Raw genomic sequence first — 23,580 nt, 5'->3', positions numbered from 1 at the left:
ACATAACCTAACATAACCTAACATAACCTAACATAACCTAACATAACCTAACATAACCTAACATAACCTAACATAACCTAACATAACCTAACATAACCTAACATAACCTAACATAACCTAACATAACCTAACATAACCTAACATAACCTAACATAACCTAACATAACCTAACATAACCTAACATAACCTAACATAACCTAACATAACCTAACATAACCTAACATAACCTAACATAACCTAACATAACCTAACATAACCTAACGGTTACACATTAGTCCTTAAGTTTACAAAGTTATGATTGCTGTTTCTGTTCATACATTTTGTTCCTTTAATTCTTTGTCCCAACTACACGTTAAATTGGTCTTTTATAACTCGTAAGGTATTTTTTTTTTATATAAGTTTGATGATTTTAATCGAAGCGTTATTTAATATTTTAGTATGATACGATTTCTCACATCGTTCAATGCATAGGTTTAGGAGATAAAGACTGAACTTCAAGTGTCAAAATATTATTTCTATTTAGGTTTTTCGTGCTGTTTTTACGAAGATTTTTCTGTATTGTATTTGAATGGGGATAGACACGACAAGAGGATGAAAATATAAAAAGCATTGTATTGGCAGAACGGTTTATTGTACGTGTCGACGTAGCGCGGATGTCAGAGCGCGCGTGCGGGCGGGTGTGCGGGCGGGTGTGCGGGCGGGTGCGGGCGCGGCGGCGGCAGGTCGGGCTCGTCCAGGTCGAGCGCGGCGTCGATCATGGTGGACTCGTGCAGCAGGCGCAGGCGCGACGCCGACAGCGCGCCGCGCGTCGCCGCAGCGCGCGGCGCGGGGGGCGCCACCGCCGCGCGCGACGCCAGGCACACCTCTGCGGGAGCGACGCACAACGGTGAGCTTACGTTAGGGACTGTGCCTAAAGTCTATGTTTCTTTCGACAAATTTAAATCAAATAGGTAGCTTAAGTTCAGCTTCGTATGTATATGACGGCATGGCAGTTTTTAAAATTATAACAGGATGCACATTAAACAAAACGGAAATGCGCCACCTAGTGGCAAGAACACAACATTGTATTTTCCGGCGCACTTTTCCCAACACATCCCGGAAAAGTGCACAATCAGTTAATACTTGATACACGCGCAATAATATGTATGTCGGAGAACAAAGGGGATGGCCGACATCAGAAGGTAGTAATTTCAATTACAATCATTGTAAAACTCACTTATCACACGTGAAAACCACTGGCGTAACGTAACGTAGCTAAACCTAACCCTACCTAGCGACCGGCTCCACCATGTCCCCATACCGGCCCCAGACCAACCAGCTAACCTAGCACACCAGAATTAGTTCAATTAACATCAACTACAACGATCACGTTTGTCTAATACAAATTGGAACGATACAAAAGGACTCACCCGATAAACAACCTGTCTAGATCGCCAAAACACACTCACAGCAACCTTTCACAACCTAGTAGTATAACCTCAAACAACTGAAACCACATTAGGTCACAACGACAATGATAATAATAAAACCTACAGTACGACACACATAGTATCCACTGAGAAGCGACTCTGGCCAAAGCCAAACGAATAATGTCTCGAGACACACTGCGCATCTCATTTTATAATCTCACAATGACGGTGGGGACGATGACGCGATGTTCAATGAGCAAAGTCTTTACAATTAAATGGCGGCGAGCCTACATGTATTTATGTAGGTGTGACACAAGGTGCCAACAAGTTCAAAAAATTCCCGTTGTGTAACAGTGTTACTCAACGGGAATAACCCGATGTTATATGGAATATGTGGAGAGGTGGGGAAAGATAGCGTAAGAGGGGAAGTGGGGGAAGGTGGGGGTGGTGGGGTAGATGAGGAGGGATGGTGCAGTGGAAGTGGAGGGGAGATAGGAGAAGTGGATGAGATGGGGAAGGTGGTATATACATAGATGAGGTAGATGGGGGAGATGAGGGAAGGTGGGAGAGATGAGGGAGATAGGGGAGGTGGGGGACGTCGGGGCAAGTTGGAGGGAAGGCGGGGTAAGTCGGGGGAGTGGGAGGGGTGTAACTCACCGTGCAGCGGCACGGGGTCGAGGTCGAGGCTGTGGTTCATGTAGGCGTGCAGCGCGGGCGGCGGGGGCGGCGGGGGCGGCTGCGGCGGCGGCTGCGCGCACAGCGCCTGCGCGAAGCGCGGCGGCAGCTCGTCGGCCGCCACCAGGCCGCGCCTGCAACACGACGCACGGGATGAGCACGGAGCCGCCGCGACACGAAGTGCCAGGCGTGAGCCGCTCACCGGTCGATGAGGCTGGGCGCCAGCGGGCCGCACAGCACGTGCCAGCAGTTGGCGCACGCGTTGCCGCGCGAGTAGGGGTTGGGGCTGGTGGCGCCGCGCCGCGACGAGAACGCGCCCTTGATCTGCAACAGGCGGGGGCGGTGGCGGTGAGTGGGGCGCCATGACGAGCCTCGACGCGACACTCGTGGTACACGTGACACTCACGTCCTCGTTGGTGGTCTGGTCGGTGGACGCGAGGTAGGTGTGGAAGCCGGCCAGCCCCAGCACGGACCACACGGCCAGGAAGCACACGGCGGCGGCCAGCGCGGACGCGGGCGAGGCGCGCAGCGCGGCCGCCAGCCCCGCACCGCGCGCCAGCAGCGCCAGGTGCGCCGCGGCGCACGCCAGCACGAACACGGCGAGGAAGGCCAGCGACACCACGAACAGGTAGAAGTGGCGGTAGTTGCGCCTGCCCACGCAGTTGCCCACCCATGGGCAGTGGTGGTCGAAGCGCTCCACGCAGTTGTCGCACAGCGAGCAGTGGCTGGCGCGCGGCGGCCGGAACATCTTGCACGTGAAGCAGTACTTGAGCTTGACGGCGCGCCCGCGCACCAGCACCTCGCGCGCGCGCGGCGGCGGCCGAGCGGCGGCGCCCGCGTCCGCCTCCGCGTCCGCCTCGGGCGGCGCGGCGCGCGGGATGATGCCGGGGTCCGACAGCGCCGTGCGCAGCAGCGCCGCCAGCGTGACCAGCGCCAGCGCGGCGCCCGCGGCCGGCAGCGCGCCCGACACGCGCGCCGCCAGGTAGGGCGCGTCGAACGCGAAGTGCAGCGCGCACGTGCCCGTGATGAGCGCCAGCGTGAGCAGGAACACGCCGGGGTGCGGCGCCGTCATGAGGCGCCCGTCGCACCAGAAGCGGTTGCGGCCCGCGAACACCTCCCACTTGCGCGTCACGCGCCGCCCGGCCATCGCACCATCGCCCGCCGCCGCGCCGCCGCCCCCGCCGCCGCTCCCGCCGCCGCTCCCGCCGCCGCTGCCGCCGCCGCTCCCGCCGCCGCCACCGCCCTGTCGACACGTAGCACGCTCCCGTAACTCACACTACACATAAATTGATCATTCAGTTGTGGGAAGACATCCAACAAAACATCAGCGTGTATACATCAATTTATATCTAACAATCAGTCTGCTGACTTATCTTACATTATATTAGTTTTCATTAGTAGCTACTTTGTTCCTGTGTTCTTTGGATTACACCACACGAGCTCAGATGCCTTCGTTCATCGGTGTTCACACCGGAGCTGGACGGAGCAGCAGCTGCACCGTGCAGACCCTGACGTGGCGACGGAGCAAGTTTGTGGGATTTAGAAATAAGTCAATTTATTTGAATAATTTTATCTTTGCTCTCTACACACATCAAGACTCCACCATCCGTTCAGTGAGCACAATCTCTTTATACCGGGCAAGAAACTCAGCAGCTGCTCTCCACAAACAGCCCAGTATCAGAATATGTTGACGTATCCATGTAACAAGAGAGCCCGCCTGCTGGGCCGCATGCAAGTCTGATGGTTTCCTCCCTACTAGCTCATCACTCGTGTATCAATATTGAACTATTGATGTTATTATAATGTAATTTTAATTAAATGTTAGTATATTTTATTAGAATCAAAGATCTTTTCGATGCCTGTACGCATTTATTTGGTCACATCGGAGGATTAATAGAGGAGGAAAAAGTTATCACTATCACAAAATTATCTCGGACTCGAGCAGATAACGACTATAATCTAATGCGAGTACCTAACGAATCTGCGACGGACACGACGCGAGCGCCCTGCGAGGCGCGGCCGAGGCCTAGGGCGGCGCCGCGGGCGCAGCGCCGTCCGTGCCCACACACTCACCCGACTCGCGGCTCCAGATAATAAATCTGATAAAAGTTTCTTGTCACCGCTCCGTTAATTGACTTGAAAACTTTTCACTGTGGTTTATTCGTATATATAAAACGATATCGACTGTGAACGTTATCACCACTATAAACACACAAAATATTTATTTTTGTTAGAACGACAGTGCCAGTGGATTTGTAACACTAATTTCTGCACAAAAGTTAGACTAGAAATTAGGAATCTGAAATCAGGAAATTGCAAACTTTCTTATTTTTTACCACAGACTACCAACTTGTTTTTGACATTTTTACTTCTTGACAACTTGACAAATGACCTTCCTTTTTTCGACTGACTTTTCAGCTCTGGACTCGTAACTTTTTCAATAAAGGTTATTCTCATGGTCACTTTTCATTAAGTGTATCTGTACGTGAGTAGGTACCTACCTATTTGGCAAACAACGTGAAGTATAGAAGGAATGACATTTCACAAGTAAGAAAATCTTGAGCGAGAGGGATTGAGGGGGCTACGCTAGTTGCAAATCTGGTGTTGCGTAGTCATGTGGTAGTCATGGCGTAGCCTCATGGATTTCGAATGTAATAATTAATACCACACGAGTAGATGTACTCATGTAACGTGCGACAAGCACGACAAGGCTCTCTTGGCACTTGAATGACATTGACCGGATGTACAATAGTAATCTGTGAATTGTCTGTGATTGTCACCTTTTATTCGGTGATTGTCACAAATTGTCAGCGTCACGACCACAGAGTACATTATATATACTGGTATAGAGACGACAGCTAATCTTTCGTAGTTGCGCCATCTGTTTCTAATTGCAGTAACTATTGTATGTAAATTATTTTTAATTTTTTCCGGCCTTGGATACTAGTTTTTTAAGGTCAACTATATAGCTATACGTATAACAGGTATAACACGTGCGCAGGTTTGATTCATATATTATTTTTTATAGGTAGTGACTTCAAAGAAAATACGAATCAAAAATTATAATCCCGCTTAGGTACACGTCGCAATATGGCAGAAATTCAGTCTTATTCTTAGTTCGGCCGCATTATTTATTATTTTATACATTGAAAGAAGTACTTTCAGTACTAAAAGTTGAGGTAATAAAACAAAACCCGTAATTTATTATTTAAAACTAAATTTTCTTTTTTTCTTTACACATGATTTTTGTACTGCTTCTCTATAGGTATTAGGTTATGTTGAATTTAGCATGATTTTAAAAGTGAATCCCAGCAGTACACTTGAATGGATGGATCACGGATGCAGTAACACTGCGTAAACAAAAATGTGGCACAAACTTGGATGTCAAGGTTGCTATAGTACCCTTATTATAAATGCGAAAGAGTGTTTGTTTGTTGGTTTGTCCTCCAATCAAGTCGCAACGTGCAACGGATTGACGTGATTTTTTGCATGGGTATACTATAGACTATACATATAGTCTATGGGTATAGATATAGACCTAGAGAGTGAAATAGGCTACTTTTTATCCCGGAAAATCAAAGAATTCCCTCAGTGTTTTTAAAAACCTAATTCCACGCTGATGAAGTCGCGGGCTTCAGCTAGTAGCATAGGAGTAATAGTGTCCTGTGGCTAGTAGCACCTAGTAGTAAATAAAACTTTTTGAGTCGTAGAGATTCTTCTTCTTCTTAATTTGCTTTATGGGAAGTCGTAGAGATACCAGATTACAGTGCGACAAGGCTCTCTTGCCACTTGATTGACATTGACAGGGGGGCGCTATTGGAGAACAAAGGCTTAGAATATTCAAACAAGAACAAAGGGGACACTTGACGGCACCGTTAGTTCCGATTTCGCCACGCGCCAAGATAGCCTTGTCGCACCGTAATTTATTTTTTGATAAAACGCCATCTAGTTCTAATTGCACAAACTAAAATAATGGAGATTTTTTATACTAAACAACATTAGTTCTATCTGTCAGGGCCTTAACAGATAGAACTAATGTTGTTTAGTATAAAAAATCTCCATCATTTTAGTTTGTGCAATTAGAACTAGATGGCGTTTTATCAAAAATAAATTACGGTGCGACAAGGCTATCTTGGCGCGTGGCGAAATCAGAACCAACAGTGCCGTCAAGTGTCCCCTTTGTTCTTGTTTGAATATTCTAAGCCTTTGTTCTCCAATAGCGCCCCCCTGTCAATGTCAATCAAGTGGCAAGAGAGCCTTGTCGCACTGTAGTCTGGTATCTCTACGACTTCCCATAAAGCAAATTAAGAAAAAGAAGAAGATCTCTACGACTCAAAAGTTTTATTTACGACTAGGTGCTACTAGCCACAGGACACTATTACTCCTATGCTACTAGCTGAAGCCCGCGACTTCATCCGCGTGGAATTAGGTTTTTATAAACACTGAGGGAATTCTTTGATTTTCCGGGATAAAAAGTTGCATATTTCACTCTCTAGGTATATATCTATACCCATAGACTATATGTATACCCATGCAAAAAATCACGTCAATCCGTTGCACGTTGCGACTTGATTGGAGGACAAACCAACAAACAAACACACTTTCGCATTTATAATAAGGGTACTATAGCAACCTTGTATAGTAACCTTGACATCCATGTTTGTGCCACATTTTTGTTTACGCAGTGTTACTGCATCCGTGATCCATCCATTCAAGTGTACTGCTGGGATATTCACTTATAAATTCATGCTAAATTCAACATAACCGAATACCTATAGAGAATGCAGTACAAAAATCATGTGTAAAGAAAAAAAGAAAATTTAGTTTTAAATAATAAATTACGGGTTTTGTTTTATTACCTCAACTTTTAGTACTGAAAGTACTTCTTTCAATGTATAAAATAATAAATAATGCGGCCGAACTAAGAATAAGACTGAATTTCTGCCATATTGCGACGTGTACCTAAGCGGGATTATAATTTTTGATTCGTATTTTCTTTGAAGTCACTACCTATAAAAATAATATATGAATCAAACCTGCACACGTGTTATACCTGTTATACATATAGCTATATAGTTGACCTTAAAAAACTAGTATCCAAGGCCGGAAAAAATTAAAAATAAATTACATATAATAGTTACTGCAATTAGAAACAGATGGCGCCACTACGAAAGATTAGCTGACGTCTCTATACCAGTATATATAATGTACTCTGTGCTATCTGTTAAGACCCTGGTCACGACTGTCACGTTGCAAAAATGCAAATCGTATTTTGTCGCAAGGTTAATTCAAAAAGTAAATTATGTATAACAATAATATTTAGGGGTGTTATTAATTACGCTGTTATCTCGATTTGAATGTGCCGACTGTCGAGTAGTCGGTAGTGACTAGTGAGTAGAGAGCGGTAGGGGGCAGTATGAGCTGAGGGCTGAGGAACATGGGGACGCGGCGCGAGAGCGCGGCCGTGGCGCTGCTGTGCGCGGCGTGGTACGCGCTGAGCGCGGCCAGCAACGTGGTGGGCAAGCTGCTGCTCACGGAGCTGCCGCTGCCGCTGACGGTGAGCGCGACGCAGCTGGCGGCCACGGCGGCGCTCAGCGCGCCCGCGCTGGCGGCGTGCGGCGTGCGGCGCGCGCCGGCGCCGTCGCGCGCCACGCTGCTGCGCGTGCTGCTGCCGCTGGCCGCCGCCAAGTTCCTGACCACCATGTTCACGCAGATCTCCATCTGGAAGGTGCCCGTGTCCTACGCGCACACCGGTCGGTACCCACTCCCCACTCCGCACTGTGTATGAAGTTCCAGTACTAGCTTTGGCCTGGGACTTCTTCATTGCCTGCGACTTTGTAGGATTTAGGGTTTTAAAAATTCAGAACTCTTAGATTTTCCAGAATCTATCTCCAGGATCTCTCTCTTGTTGTGTAAATTTATTGCATTTGTTGTGTAAATACAGTATAATCATATCTTATGATTAATACATAAGATTATTACATGGGCCAGTTAAGTTTTCAACGTTAAGTTACACATTTCTTAAGGTGGAGACCATTTCTAGTAGCAGACAATGAGGTGTGTGCCCACCATGACGAGATGGGGCCAGTCCCTGCTATCAAGCCTTGTTTTGTGTGCATTTCTGTGCATTTCATAATGGTAAAGTTATATTCCTAAAGAGTTTAGTTTCTGAAATAGACTGTCACTCAAATGGTCTAAAACGGACAACTTTTATGGCCCCTCATTTTTTTTTTTTTTTTTAAATAAAAAGAATGAAAAATATATTGAGCTCTAGACGGTGACTGCACAAATGCTAGGGGAAGGAAAATAATTGAACTGAAATTGTAATTAAATATTGGGTTTTGGGTCAACATTCTACATTCATCAAATACCAAACCTGCAAGTTTGTATGTCACTGTGTCTGCGAGCGCCGAGATGTGTGGCAACAAGGTGTTGAGCCGAGCGCTCGTGTTGCAGTGAAGGCGACCACGCCGCTGTGGACGGCGCTGCTGGCGCGCGCGCTGCTGGGCGAGCGCGTGTCGCGCGGCGTGGCGGCCGCGCTGCTGCTCATCGCGCTGGGCGTGGGCGTGGCCTCGCTCACCGAGCTGCAGTTCGACGCGCTGGGCCTGGCCGCGGCGCTGGCGGCCGCCGCGCTGCTCAGCCTGCAGCACCTGGGCAGCAAGCACGCGCTGCGCCAGCCGGGCCTGCACCCGCTGCGCCTGCTGCAGCTGCTAAGCGCGCTGGCGCTGGCGCCGCTGCTGCCGGCCTGGCTGTGGGCCGAGGGCGGCGCGCTGGCGGCGGGCGTGGCGCCGCGCGCGGCCGCGCTGCTGGCGGCGGACGGCGCGCTGGCGTGGCTGCAGGCGCTGGCCGCCTTCAGCGTGCTGTCGCGCATCTCGCCGCTGGGCTACGCCGTGGCGTCGAGCGCCAAGCGCGCGTGCGTCGTGGCCGCGTCGCTGCTGCTGCTGCGCAACCCCGCGCCGCCGCTCAACCTGGCCGGCATGGCGCTGGCGCTGCTGGGCGTGCTGGCCTACAACCGCGCGCGCGTGCGCGAGCGCGCGCAGCCCGCCGCGCGCCCGCTGCTGCCCGTGTGACGCGCGCCGCCGGTACAGTGGATGTACAGAAACAGACTACTGTTAGTTTAATTATGGATGCTATTTAATACAAAAACAATTATTTAACATCATTGTATTTATTTGCTATGTAGCTGGGTAGCAGCTACATAGCAAACCCGCTACATAGCTTACCCGTGACGTGAGTCGTGACACGTCCGCCATGGACGTATAAATATGTATTTATTTGCTAGCTGTTACCCGTGACGTGAGTCGTGACACGTCCGCCATGGACGTATAAATATGTATTTATTTGCTAGCTGTTACCCGTGACGTGAGTCGTGACACGTCCGCCATGGACGTATAAATATGTATTTATTTGCTAGCTGTTACCCGTGACGTGAGTCGTGACACGTCCGCCATGGACGTATAAATATGTATTTATTTGCTAGCTGTTACCCGTGACGTGAGTCGTGACACGTCCGCCATGGACGTATAAATATGTATTTATTTGCTAGCTGTTACCCGTGACGTGAGTCGTGACACGTCCGCCATGGACGTATAAATATGTATTTATTTGCTAGCTGTTACCCGTGACGTGAGTCGTGACACGTCCGCCATGGACGTATAAATATGTATTTATTTGCTAGCTGTTACCCGTGACGTGAGTCGTGACACGTCCGCCATGGACGTATAAATATGTATTTATTTGCTAGCTGTTACCCGTGACGTGAGTCGTGACCATTGATGTTGGAATCCCCCTCTACTTGATGAAGCATGTGGGCGGGGCAGGCGAGCCGCGGATATGAGCAAACGCTCATATCAAAGTCTTTTGAGCACATTTCTATGGGCCATTTTTGCCCAATTGTCACCGTGATTAGAGCTTGTAAGGGTGGTAAATTGGGCGGAATAGAAATATACCCGGATACGGAATAATCTACCACCTTACAAAGATTAGAGGAAAAAAAAATAATTTACTTGATCTATCTACCTAGTAAAGAATAGAAGCTAGCCGTCGACTCCCTTGTAATGTATATGAGGTGTTATAAATGAAATTTGCTAGATGTTAGGCAAAATTGTTTTTAATGTAACTTTTACCGGGGTCGCTTAATACATAATGATGGCTAATAATGCTTAGTTATTCTAGCTTAATGCCAAGACTTAATTTAGATACATTAGAATGCCTTAGGTAGATAGTACATAAAATCTATGTTTTAAATTTAAGATGCCATTGGCATGGAATAGACAATGACACAGTAAAATTCATAAAATTGTTTCAAAATAAAAACTCAGTAGTAAAGACAGGGTTCTTACTGTACACATACACTAAGAAGGTTCACTAAACTGTTCCAGGATACAAACATTTGCTTACTTGTAGGTGCGAAGACTGCAATGTAGCTGGACGGCATCGGCCAAGATCCAAAACTCAATTTAACTTGATTCTTCACAACCGAAATGTTTCATTACAAAGATTTTCACCAAGTCTTATCCATAGAATTAAGTTGCCAACGTGAATGTGCAAAGAAATAAATACGGAAAACGAAAGCAAAAAAAAACGGAAAACCGAAAACTAAAAACGGAAACGCAAACGGAAACCCTGTAACAAAGAAAAAACAAGATTATAATTTGTGCTGTGTGAAAATTTCGACACGTGGAATTTTCCCGATCAAACACAACTCACCTATTGAACTCCTGGCCACCAATGGTTTTCAGGAGTCCACCCACAACCCATTATCCTCATTTATTTGGGAAGGTAAAATAACTGGAACTGAAAGGGAAATCATTAAATTAGGATTTTCTCTAACCAAACCGCCATTTTGTCGAATCCACATTACTTGATTTTTCACTCACCATAATTGATGAAACATTGAAATACGTTAGGATGACTAAATTTATAACTATTGTATTTTCCCAGGCGAAGCCATGGGCGAAAAAGAGTGAGATTTTCCTGGAACGAAAAAATTCGTCTTCACATGTTGACTCCAGAAAAATTCTAAATCTCACCAATCGGTGTTGCCAGACGCAACCCGAGTGTGGCCGCTCTCATTTAGTTTGATCATGAAGCCAATTCATTTTTGAATATTTGCGGAACCTAAGGATATATTATAAGAACCGTTTTGTTAATGACTTAACAATAAACAAATGATATTATGGTTTTATTTAATTATTTTTGTTTTATTTTTACGACAATTGACAACGAAGCAAACGCCATCTATTGTGGCTCGAATGAACTCTGAACATCGACCCACGCGTAGTTCTGCACCTTGATGCTAGGTGGCACCAACATACTTTGAACAAAATAGATTTTAATTAAAAGCGAAACGCTAATTAGTAGTTCAAAATTTACAACGTCACAATACTTCCCCTCCTACGAAAAGGTTCAACAGGTTGAACCACGCTGCCCTCAGCGTCATCCAACAACTACTAACAATTTGCCTGAAACAAACAAACAAAAAAAACACAGAAGTTACGCGTGAACGCACATCTACTACTAACAAGGAAAATTGTCTAACAAAATAAATATACTGAAAACAGTGTAAGGTTTTATACATTATACTTAACTACACAACCCTAACTTCTAAAAAGAATATATACAAAAAACTTCATGGTGTCTAAGACACTTGAGTGGAAACATCTTGGCATCATTCTTCAGCTGACTGATAGAATGCGTCTAGGCCTACGGTGGTTCACTCTTTTAAACTACCATCGTAATATTTGTTACTCAACAAATACGGAAGATCTGGTTGTGAACGGGTCCATCTGATATGGCAACCGTTCTCTATCCCATTCGGAAAAATAAAACCGAATCAAAATCGGAATATGAGAAAAAAAAACGAAATAACTCTCCTAGAAAATAGATCTCGGAACAGAATCGGAAAAATAACAGAAATGATCCATTATCTAGAAGGAAAACGAAAACAAAACACAAAACCCCCCCTTTTCGTTATCCCCAAAGTACGATATTTGCATTTTTACTTTCTCAACCGGTTGGTCTACCACAAGCATTCCAATCATCACATATTCATCCCTACATACATCCACTACATTCATCCTCAACTGAACCATGGTAATGTAACTGTTAACTCAGTACATCACTACACTCATACAAATTCCTAATTGAATATTGATAACTTAAATATTCAAACAGTTTAGACCAAACTAAGTAATGGCAAATATCTACTTCTTAATATCCTTAATATGCCAAGTGCCTATTGGGTGGTTGTCAGCTACTCTAACTAGTTCATAAACCAAAGGTGACAAAACCTTGACAACCCTGCACTTTTCATACTTAGGTGCCAGCTTAGCTGCGAAAAAATTTGTAGCGTCGCTTTGTGGATAGGTCTTTTTCCACACTATATCCCCAACAGAATAGCTTGCAGACCTACGCCTTAAGTTGTAATGCGTTGCATACTCTGCATGAGCCTGAAACAAATTTCTCCTAACCTGACCAAATATGTCCTCCAAATTTCCAAACTTTCCTGCGTATTCCTCCCTTGGAATTCCGGCCTCGTACTCCTTATCCGTGTCCTTATAGAAGGAACCATTTAAACCGGTTCTCTAGCGTGGACAAGGAAGAACGGGGAGAATCCAGTGGATTCATTAACCGCACTGTTTATGGCGAACTGGACCTTGTACAGGTTTTCGTCCCAGGACCTGTGGTTATCTTTCACAAAAGCGGCTACAGCAGTCATAACAACCTTATTGTACCTCTCAACAAGGTTAACTTGCGGAGTGTACAGTGGTGTGTAGTGTAATTTCGGAATATTATAACGCTTAATGAGATTACGGAATTCAGATCCTGTAAATTGGGACCCATTGTCCACAATCACAGTCTCTGGAACACTATGGTTCAAAAATACAAAATTCTCTAGCGCTTTAACAACAGCGGCACCTGTGGCACGCCGTAACGGAAACAACATTGTATATTTCGAAAAACAACACGTCACCACAAAAAGAAATGTAAATCCTGATTTAGACCTAGGCAAAGGTCCGACTAAATCAGCCGAAATGACCTGAAAAGGTCTCTCGCAGACTTTAGGCTTCCCTAGCAGACCTGGAGTGGCTGATGTCGTGTGTTTATACGCAGAGCAAGTATCACAATTCTTAACGTACTCAACCACGTCCTTATACATACCACGCCAAAAATATCTGAGGGATAATCTGCGATGAGTTTTGAACACACCAAAATGACCTGCAGTTGCGTCTGCATGGTTTTGTTGCATAATTCTAAGGATGTCGTTCTTGTGGACTACCTCTTTCCAGTCGAACTCACTGAGAAGCTGGTATTTACATTTACTGTAACGATATAGTTTATCGTTCAAAATACAAAAATTCGGAAAATTTGCTGGATTGATTTTACAGCCATTAAATGTTTTGTCATACCAGTCATCTACCAAAACTTGTTGACTAGAGTTATCATTACGATCACCAACTACATCTACGTGTATGAGTCTCGACAAGGTATCCGGAACTACATTATCACAACCCTTCCTATGTTCGATAACAAAATTATACTGTGATAATCTACAACCCCATCTGGCGAGTCGTCCTGAGGGATTTTCTAAATTTAAGAACCACTTTAGGGATGCATGGTCTGTGATAATTGTGACTGGCTTGGAACCAAAATAAGCCTGAAATTTCTCCACTGCAAAAATCACAGCTAGAGCCTCGCGTTCCGTCGCGCTGTAATTCCTTTCGTTTTTATTTAGGCTCCTACTGACATACGCAATGGGATGATCGCAACCATCGGTTTCTTGCGTTAGCATACCGCCACACCATATGCAGAAGCATCACAATGTATTTTGAATGGTTTTTCAAAATTCGGTACCGCAAGAACAGGTGCGGTTACCAACGCATTCTTCAATGTATTAAATGCTACCTCTGCCTGTTCGCTCCACTCAAATTTAGGTGCGTTCTTTCCTTTACTCGTTAGTCTATTGAGTGGTGCAGCGATGGTTGAAAAATTCCTAATAAAGCGCCTGTACCAAGAACAAGTGCCTAGGAAAATCTTTACCTCCTGTGCAGTTTTTGGGGTCGGAAAGTTCAAAACTGCGGCAACTTTTCCAGGATCTGTGCGTAAACCAAATTCATCCACTATATACCCTAAATATTTCAAAGAGTTTCTAAAAAAATTACATTTATCAAAATTTATGGATAGTTGAGCCATTTTTAGTTTATCCAGAACTCTGTTTAATAAAATTAAATGGGTTTCAAAATCAGCAGAACAAATAACAATATCATCTATATAACAAAATACTATTCCATTTTCCATATCACTACAAAAATTTTGATTAAATAACTGGTCCATTAACCTCTGCTGTCGTGCTGGTGCACCGCATAGGCCAAACGGCATGACTTTAAATTTGAATAACCCTCTACCAGGAACTGTAAAACTGGTTTTTTCCTGAGAGTCGTTAGCTAACGGAATTTGCCAGAAACTTGAACTTAAATCAATCGATGATAAAAACCTTGCCTCTTTCAAGCTATCTAGAATTTGTGGAATGTACGGTATTGAGTATGAATCCCCCTTTGTCACTGAATTTAATTTCCTGCAATCTAGGCAAAATCTCCAGTCTCCATTTGCCTTTTTCACTAAAATTGCTGGGTTATTCCAAGGGCTTTCACTCGGAGTAACTACGTCCATTTCCAGCATCCTATCTAACTCTTTACTTAAAGCTTCCTTCTTTTCGGGAGAAAGTGGATATTGTTTTATTTTTATTGGCAAGGCATCACCGGTGTCAATAACATGTTCAATTAATTTTGTTCTACCCAATCCAATTTTCTCTGAAGAAATATCTAAAAATTTATTTACTACAGACTGGGCTAATTCTTTCTGTTGAGATGATAAGTTTTCAAAAGAAGTGATGGTATGAATTTGTTTATTATCAATCGCACAAATATTGTAAAATTGAGAAGGTGCCTTAATTAATTCTAAATTATCAAAAATGCCAGGGGCTAACTGAAATGTTTTCCAAAAGTCACAGCCAAAAATAACATCCGCTATTATAGAGGGTACTACAAAAAATTTTATTATGTGAGTTACGGAATTATAAGTAATCGGAATAAACATATAACCCATGCAATCAAGTTTGTCTCCATTTGCCACTGAAAATGTGGTATCAATACTGCTATGCAATTTATAACCGAATCTCAAAAAAACCTTGTGCGCCTGGTTACCCAAAATTGACGCGCAAGCACCGGAATCTAGTAAACCTGTAATCTCAAAACCGTCAACAAAAACCTTTAAATGTGGCCTAAAGTCTCGTTTATCCAGTGAATACAGAACTGTGTCAGGTAAAAGGGATGTTTTGTTGTTAATGACCAAGTTCTTTACTTGTGTCTCTGCACAGTTCTTACTAATTAGTTTTTTGAATTTTTGTCCGGAGCGGGTTTACTAATCGCCTTTTTACTACAACTTGGACATGTCTTTACTGTAAAGTTCTGACGTCCACACGAAAAACATCTAATAAATTTCGGAACTGTCCTGCAAAATTTAAAGGAATGGTTACCCTTGCCGCACTTGTAACATAGTTGTTTATTTGTTTTCGTAAAATCAGTGCCTTTACTTGTATCAACCTTAGGTGCAGGTGTGACTGAAAGTGTGTTTATCTGTTTTGTCACTTGTTTGTAAGCAAACTCTGAACTTAAAGTTGCCTTACTGTTAGTAGGCTCAGAAAATAAGGCGGAACGCTGCCTCGCAGCCTCTAGTTTGCGACACTTTTCCTTCAACATTGCGACAGACTTAATGTCAACAAGAGCTAATTGTTCTGAGTAAAAAGGGCGAATATTATGTAATAAAATTTGTAACTTTTGTTCTTCGGAAAGTGGTGTTGACAACCTTGAAAACATGCCAAACATTACAGCGAAATAGATAGACACAGGTTCTTCAGAGCCTTGTGTTCTTGCTCGAATTTCACCTAGCAACCTGTAGTCATAATCTACTGCATCAAATTCCTCTAAAAATAAAGTTTTCAATTCTGACCAAGACGAAACTTGACATTTGTTGCCTCTGTACCATAACAATGCTCGGCCTGTAAAAAGATGAAATGCAGAAACAAATAATTTTCCATCTGAAACGCCATAAGATCTTTTATATTCCTCAACGCGTTCGATGAAACTGCGCGGATCACCCTGTCCGTTGAAATTTAACTTCCACTTGGCCACATTTTTATCACCAGTGCAGTCAACGGCGGTACTCTCGGAATCCAGTGATTCGTCGTGAGACGACTCATTGTCAGCATCTAATCTGGAAATCAAACTCTGCAACTTTGTATGTAATTCACTCTTCCTACTTATTAAGCTGAGTTCGGAACACTGTATTCTCAAAATTCTAAAGTACAAATGTGAAGCTAAAGCTTTAGACCTACAGAGGGCATGTCTATCTTTAGTGTCAGAACACTTTTTTAATAAATCTTCTAAGTCTTGAAGTTTTTTAGTAATAACCCCTAACTCACTTTCAGAAGAGAAATCTGTCTCTAAAATTGATTCAGAAGGAATTTCCTGAATTAATTGTTTTAACTGTTTCTTTAAACCTAGCACTGTAGGTGCTGGAGTTTCGGAACGAATGGATACCTCATAACACAATTCGTCCTTCAAAAGTGAATGAAACTGGGCAAAAGTCTGTTCCATTGTGTTAAGTCAAAACACATTTAACAAAATATCGAGCTTGTGTAACTGTCTATGTTTAGCCTTATACCAATTGGTTAAACACAAACACAAAAGAAGTTATTTAAACTATTAAATATACACAAGCAAAATACACAACAAAAACAATATTCTTAAGTCTATCCTAACCTATTTTATCAATTATGTTCCTATTCCAAAATATTGTTAATAATACAAGCACATATTATTACTATAGTAAACAAAATATAACAAAATAAACTTCCCAAAATTGAATAAATGATTGTAAGGTGCAGTATCACCTTTATGAGTACACAGTGTGTTACAACCTTTACAATTACAAAAGTAAACAGGCAGCAAAGTTGCAATGAACTCTGACTAGCATATTATCTGTCAAAAAAAAAACAAAGAGATTGTGCAATGGTTTGATGACTGTTACTTTACACTTTTAACACATAACCTAAAATACAACAAAATCTGTTTCTAAATGTCACTTTAAACTACCAGCATTCACTTAAACTTAACATGTTTTGTGTGTGAAGTAGCTTTTATCATAACCTTAACACAGCTCTAAACAAAATTTCAACAAAATAATGAAGTATCAAGTCACTGAAAAAAAAATTGTTCATAACTTCATACTTGAACTTAATGTAATCTCTGAATATAGTTTATATATTTAGTTTCACAAGTTGTAACTCTTAGTATTTATAAATGTATGTGTGTAACTAGTTAACGGCACATAGCGTTTCAAAACTTTAATTATACTAAGTTACCGGAATTTTCAAACATAAGATGTACTTACTATTGAAAGCAATACCCAACAACAACTCAGTTAAGCAATGTTTATTACTAAACTGAAGGCAAACATTCACTTATACACCTCCAAGGTAAGTCAAATAACATAATTGAACGGCATAAGCACCATTTATAATGTGTTAATTAAATAAGAAAAAAAACCAATGTTGGACTATACTCAGAAAATTACTTAAACTATCAAACAAAATTTCTAACTATTAGTTATTATTTAGTTAGTTAACCATAAAAAACAGCTTAGTGCTCTTTGCAATGTGTCACTACTTAGAAAATTGTACAATCAGCGGAGTACATTTCATAAAATTCACAAAATTTCTCAAAATATACTGAAATAACTATATAAAAAAAACGTTCGGGCGCCATTTGTAAGGGTGGTAAATTGGGCGGAATAGAAATATACCCGGATACGGAATAATCTACCACCTTACAAAGATTAGAGGAAAAAAAAATAATTTACTTGATCTATCTACCTAGTAAAGAATAGAAGCTAGCCGTCGACTCCCTTGTAATGTATATGAGGTGTTATAAATGAAATTTGCTAGATGTTAGGCAAAATTGTTTTTAATGTAACTTTTACCGGGGTCGCTTAATACATAATGATGGCTAATAATGCTTAGTTATTCTAGCTTAATGCCAAGACTTAATTTAGATACATTAGAATGCCTTAGGTAGATAGTACATAAAATCTATGTTTTAAATTTAAGATGCCATTGGCATGGAATAGACAATGACACAGTAAAATTCATAAAATTGTTTCAAAATAAAAACTCAGTAGTAAAGACAGGGTTCTTACTGTACACATACACTAAGAAGGTTCACTAAACTGTTCCAGGATACAAACATTTGCTTACTTGTAGGTGCGAAGACTGCAATGTAGCTGGACGGCATCGGCCAAGATCCAAAACTCAATTTAACTTGATTCTTCACAACCGAAATGTTTCATTACAAAGATTTTCACCAAGTCTTATCCATAGAATTAAGTTGCCAACGTGAATGTGCAAAGAAATAAATACGGAAAACGAAAGCAAAAAAAAACGGAAAACCGAAAACTAAAAACGGAAACGCAAACGGAAACCCTGTAACAAAGAAAAAACAAGATTATAATTTGTGCTGTGTGAAAATTTCGACACGTGGAATTTTCCCGATCAAACACAACTCACCTATTGAACTCCTGGCCACCAATGGTTTTCAGGAGTCCACCCACAACCCATTATCCTCATTTATTTGGGAAGGTAAAATAACTGGAACTGAAAGGGAAATCATGAAATTAGGATTTCTCTAACCAAACCGCCATTTTGTCGAATCCACATTACTTGATTTTTCACTCACCATAATTGATGAAACATTGAAATACGTTAGGATGACTAAATTTATAACTATTGTATTTTCCCAGGCGAAGCCATGGGCGAAAAAGAGTGAGATTTTCCTGGAACGAAAAAATTCGTCTTCACATGTTGACTCCAGAAAAATTCTAAATCTCACCAATCGGTGTTGCCAGACGCAACCCGAGTGTGGCCGCTCTCATTTAGTTTGATCATGAAGCCAATTCATTTTTGAATATTTGCGGAACCTAAGGATATATTATAAGAACCGTTTTGTTAATGACTTAACAATAAACAAATGATATTATGGTTTTATTTAATTATTTTTGTTTTATTTTTACGACAATTGACAACGAAGCAAACGCCATCTATTGTGGCTCGAATGAACTCTGAACATCGACCCACGCGTAGTTCTGCACCTTGATGCTAGGTGGCACCAACATACTTTGAACAAAATAGATTTTAATTAAAAGCGAAACGCTAATTAGTAGTTCAAAATTTACAACGTCACAAGCTGCCGTACAAAACTCGAAAAGATGCCGAGTTTTACTGTAATTATAAGTCGTATGCGAAATAAAAATGTGAGTCCGGGTAAATAAAGGAATTTCTTTCGTCCATAAGATAAAAATCTACTAAAATATTTAGATCGAGGCATAATCTCGAAAAATTATATCGGTTGACAATGTTAAGAGCGTTCAACACAATTACCGATTTTTTAGGAATTATTCATGTGCGAAGTGCTACAGATATTAGGAGTAATAACGAATAAAAAGGTTGAAATATTTAAGAACAAGCCTTTTTTAAAGATCTATTGCTAATGAATTATTAATTTTATTGAAAAATAATAATCCTATCAAATCCTTATTCTTGCGGAAGACGTTTACTAAATTATACGATTTTGAGTGCGTCTTTAGTTAACATATAACCACGAAAAACACATATAATAAACACATTCACTGGTTATTTCTAACAAAGACATTTATTTCTAACATACAAAAACTACAGTGATATCAAAACTCAGTCTTTCACACGGTAAATACTCAAAGCCCCGTTTGTTTTAGTGGTTTACTAAAACATCGGAAACACACGAGTATCTCGTAATGCCTACAATAAGAGAAGATAGACATAGCAATGCTAAGAAACATAAGGCCAAACTATCCATACGAATACGTCCATACGAATAGTCTTACAGTGTCACTTAGAAGAATATAAGAACTGTCTTGTGGGCACTAAAGCCACCGAAAGCCTTATGAGAAGAGTTTTTCGATGGAATGACCTTCTCCCAACTCTTGACACACTCATAAAAATACCAATGACTGATTACAGATGACCTAGAAATATCAAAACAAAAAATAACTGTTATGCATGGTCTTTTAGTAAATCCTACTAAATCACAGGCTACTTTTGAAATTGGCCCAGCTACGAAATTGTATTGTGCCAATTTCAAGTCTTCCAATCATAGCTAATGATGATCACGTATCGTGGTCAAGCAGAGCAAACTTTCCGTGTGCGTAAAAGTGAAAACTCTAGGGCAACAAGATTATAAAGATAGCCAGACGTGAAAAACTGACTAGGATACCCTTAAGGCTCTTGAAAACTATCAGACAGACGGTTACGAAACAAAAAATGTTCGACAACTTGGGTCACTGGTGATTTGTGAACCAGTGAAAAAAAACTTCACATCCATACAAAATTTATTTTTAATTTTCATAAGGCTCACTAGAACATTTTTGTATGGAACTCTTTTTTGACACTTGGCATGTGCACAGAGCTTGAAGGTTTTCTTTCAGAAAAAAAATCCTTAAAGTCACAATTGTACAAAATTTATTGGAGTACCTTAATTACAAATTATAGACCTATCTCAGTGCTAACAATGCTTTCAAATGTCATCTAGAAAATTCTGAACAACCAGCCAGCCAGCTTCTTGAATAGACATAACATATTATTATCTGAGAATCAGTTTGGTTTCCGGAAGGGAAAGTCTACAGAAGATGCCATCAACCTTCTGACTGATCAAATTGTTAATCGTATAGAAGCTAAGAACAAAGTAGTAGGCGTGATTATTGATCTCACCAAGGCTTTTAATACCGTCTCTGTTCCTACTCTTGTAGGCAGATTAGAAGCTATTGCTATAAGGGGATATACACTAAGTATCTTCAAGGATTATCGCTGCGGTCGGGGAAAACAGATGGCCAGCAAACAAAACAAATTCATACAAAAATTTCCTTCATTTTCAAACAAACAAAGAACTTGCGAAGTGGTCCCACGCGTCAACGCTCTTAATTTTGGGCTTGCGTGTGTCGATAATTTTATCGATAGTGTATTTTTGTTAATAAAGGCTAAACATCTTGTGGTACCTATTGTTATAAAAAAGTTTAAGTACTATAGCATAATTTATAGTAGGTAGTAATACAACAATAGTAGATCTATTTATATAATAAGACTTCCTCCGGCCTGACTGACAGACTGATCTATTTACTATCTAGTCTATCAATATACTTATATAAATTCTATCAATCCGCACATGGCCAGCGTGGTAGACTACGACCAAACCCTTCTCACTCTGAGAAGAGACCCGTGCTCTGCAGTGAGCCGGCGATGGATTGATCATGATGATGATGGACAACAATAGATTGCATATTTTATACTTTGCCAAAACAAGACAGGTATATCATGGATTGACTAGGTATTCTACAGAATGACTGAATTATAGACATTTCCGGTACCATTATTGATTTTGAAATCGTAAGAACAGGATCTCGGCTGAAGTGAGAAGATTGGTAACTTAGGTAGGTACATACTGATATTTAACATACATATAAGTCGAGTTGAGAACCTTTTTTTCGAAAGTCTGTTAGAAATCGTCATGTATGTAAATATTTTTTTAAGATAGCCAATAATTATGATGTATTGATAATTATTATCGATATCGACTTCCAATTGTTACACATCACTATTTGTCAGTGGCTTGTGTATTGCCAGTGACGTACAAAAATTTTCACAATAATTTAATTAATTATTTTTAAAGTGCTTACTTCGAGCGACATGTACTTTATATAGTGAAACCTGTTTTTCAGATGTTTGCACAATAAGCACAATAATTATCAACGCTTGGAACATGATATTAAGAACTGAAAATATTTATTGTGCAAATTTTTATCATAGCTGGCAATACAATACTTGAATGGTACTTCAAAATCAACCCTACCGTTAAGAAGATACAGACGATTTTTGCTTGTAATTTTTTGACCAATAGTAGAGTCGCGATGGCTGTGTTGCTGAATACGCTATTCTTTAAGATAGTGTGCGAGGTGGCTCGCGCAGTTTTCATACAAAAGTAACTTCATCAGCGTTCTATAGTATTTATTATTCTAGGGTCGTGACACGTCCGCCATGGACGTATAAATACTCATCACTTTATGCTCCTTTGGTGCTAAATATGTAAATTCTATCCTAATGGACTAAGAGCCAGCGCGTGCCAGACCTTCGTTATTTTATAAAAGCTGAAAGATTGCGTATTGTCCCCAACATTGAGAGGAACGTTCGTTTGGATCAGGGTGGCTTTGGGAGATAACAGGTAATAAAGGAAAATTACGTCAAAATATAGTCTAAATTAGAGATGAAACGGATAGTGGTTTGGCCGGATACCGGGTATTCGGCCAACCTTAAAGCCGGATAGCCGAATATCCGGCCGAACGTAGTCGAGTCGAACATACCCAATCGCTTCACTCACACTCGTGTAATGAATCGCCTCGTTACGCGAGTGAAGCGATCGGGTGGACTTGGGTGATTTCGTTTTTTGCAATTGATTTCAAATACAAATACGATCACTAGAGGTTATGAAAAAACATGTTGTTTTAGTTTGTGCCTTGTGGTAAGTTGTCTTCGATCAATTGTTTTGATATATGTAAGTGAAAAGTGACGAACAAAATTAGTTTCTCTTTTTATACGTGTTAAATTATTTGATGGACTTTATCACCAATCGAGGTATTGTCATACGTCATACATCTGATTTTATGTGCCCAGCGCCCATCCTTAAAGAAAAAACTTAAATTCTATATAAAGAAATTTCTCCTAGAAACCTCTTTTGAAAATTTTAAACGTCTTTATGACAAGATCTGTTGAAACGAATGCTTTAACTTATTACAACTTATCCTATCTATTTAAATTATATATCTAAACTCCGTATGCATTAACACTGTTGCACCAAATAAAGTATAGTTTTAGTAATGTATGAATATATATATAGTATAGTATAAATATAGTATAGTATATAATATAATATAATATTAGTATGAATGAGGTCGATGAACTTTGTCAGCCCTAGCACAGACTACGGTCTATTTGGGCTGCAAACTGCCAACACCAGTCGCGGCTTTTTGTCTAGTGCTTTGGTCTGGAAGTTGGTGTGAATTATTCGCTTTTTTTTTGTCTAAATAAAAATATAAAATAAAATAAATAAATAAATAAATACGTCATACGTCACACGTCACACGTCACAAGCGAAGCCGTGTGTTACCTTTTAACGCAGAGAAATTGGTGTTTATTCATCATAATTTGCATTTGCCCTTAGTGCAGTTTGAGTATTAATTTTTTTGTTCTTTTATTAAAAACTAGATGATGCCCGCGACTTCGTCCGCGTGGATTTACGTTTTTAAAAATACTGTGGGAATCCTTCACTTTTCCGGGATAAAAAGTAGCCTATGTCCT

The 23,580-nt window shown here is 41.1% G+C and overlaps 2 protein-coding genes across 5 annotated transcripts; one reads left to right on the top strand and one right to left on the bottom strand.

Annotated features, from left to right (window-relative positions):
- Nucleotides 1-609: 609 nt before the first annotated feature.
- LOC117995993 (palmitoyltransferase ZDHHC18-like) lies at nucleotides 610-4,451 on the bottom strand. 4 transcript variants are annotated; one of them, XM_069509189.1, is made up of 5 exons: nucleotides 4,057-4,451; nucleotides 2,491-3,327; nucleotides 2,287-2,408; nucleotides 2,067-2,218; nucleotides 610-865 (listed from the first exon to the last, which is right to left on the bottom strand). In XM_069509189.1, exons 2-5 carry the CDS (start codon nucleotides 3,229-3,231, stop codon nucleotides 657-659), a joined length of 1,224 nt encoding a protein of 407 aa, XP_069365290.1. In that variant the 5' UTR covers nucleotides 3,232-3,327; nucleotides 4,057-4,451; the 3' UTR covers nucleotides 610-656. The 4 variants fall into 4 exon arrangements, with proteins under 4 accessions (XP_069365290.1, XP_034839896.2, XP_069365292.1 ...); XM_034984005.2 differs by having other exon boundaries at nucleotides 2,491-3,307; nucleotides 4,150-4,451; XM_069509191.1 differs by having other exon boundaries at nucleotides 2,491-3,360; nucleotides 4,158-4,451.
- Nucleotides 4,452-7,313: 2,862 nt separating this feature from the next.
- On the top strand, nucleotides 7,314-9,235 carry LOC117995990 (solute carrier family 35 member E1 homolog). Its single transcript, XM_034984003.2, has 2 exons — nucleotides 7,314-7,837; nucleotides 8,541-9,235. Exons 1-2 carry the CDS (start codon nucleotides 7,522-7,524, stop codon nucleotides 9,152-9,154), a joined length of 930 nt encoding a protein of 309 aa, XP_034839894.1. The 5' UTR covers nucleotides 7,314-7,521; the 3' UTR covers nucleotides 9,155-9,235.
- Nucleotides 9,236-23,580: the final 14,345 nt, after the last annotated feature.

Source organism: Maniola hyperantus, unplaced genomic scaffold, assembly GCF_902806685.2.
Source record: "Maniola hyperantus unplaced genomic scaffold, iAphHyp1.2, whole genome shotgun sequence".
NCBI lineage: Eukaryota > Metazoa > Arthropoda > Insecta > Lepidoptera > Nymphalidae > Maniola > Maniola hyperantus.
This window is presented reverse-complemented; position numbering and strand designations above follow the sequence as displayed.

Excerpts from the sequence above, each read along its gene's own strand:
- LOC117995993 (XM_069509189.1), bottom strand. The coding sequence starts at position 3,231 with ATGGCCGGGCGGCGCGTGACGCGCAAGTGGGAGGTGTTCGCGGGCCGC. Across the intron at positions 2,409-2,490 it reads ACCAGACCACCAACGAGGAC|ATCAAGGGCGCGTTCTCGTC; the intron begins GTGAGTGTCACG and ends CGCCTGTTGCAG. Across the intron at positions 2,219-2,286 it reads GCGCCCAGCCTCATCGACCG|GCGCGGCCTGGTGGCGGCCG; the intron begins GTGAGCGGCTCA and ends GTCGTGTTGCAG.
- LOC117995990 (XM_034984003.2), top strand. The coding sequence starts at position 7,522 with ATGGGGACGCGGCGCGAGAGCGCGGCCGTGGCGCTGCTGTGCGCGGCG. Across the intron at positions 7,838-8,540 it reads CGTGTCCTACGCGCACACCG|TGAAGGCGACCACGCCGCTG; the intron begins GTCGGTACCCAC and ends CTCGTGTTGCAG.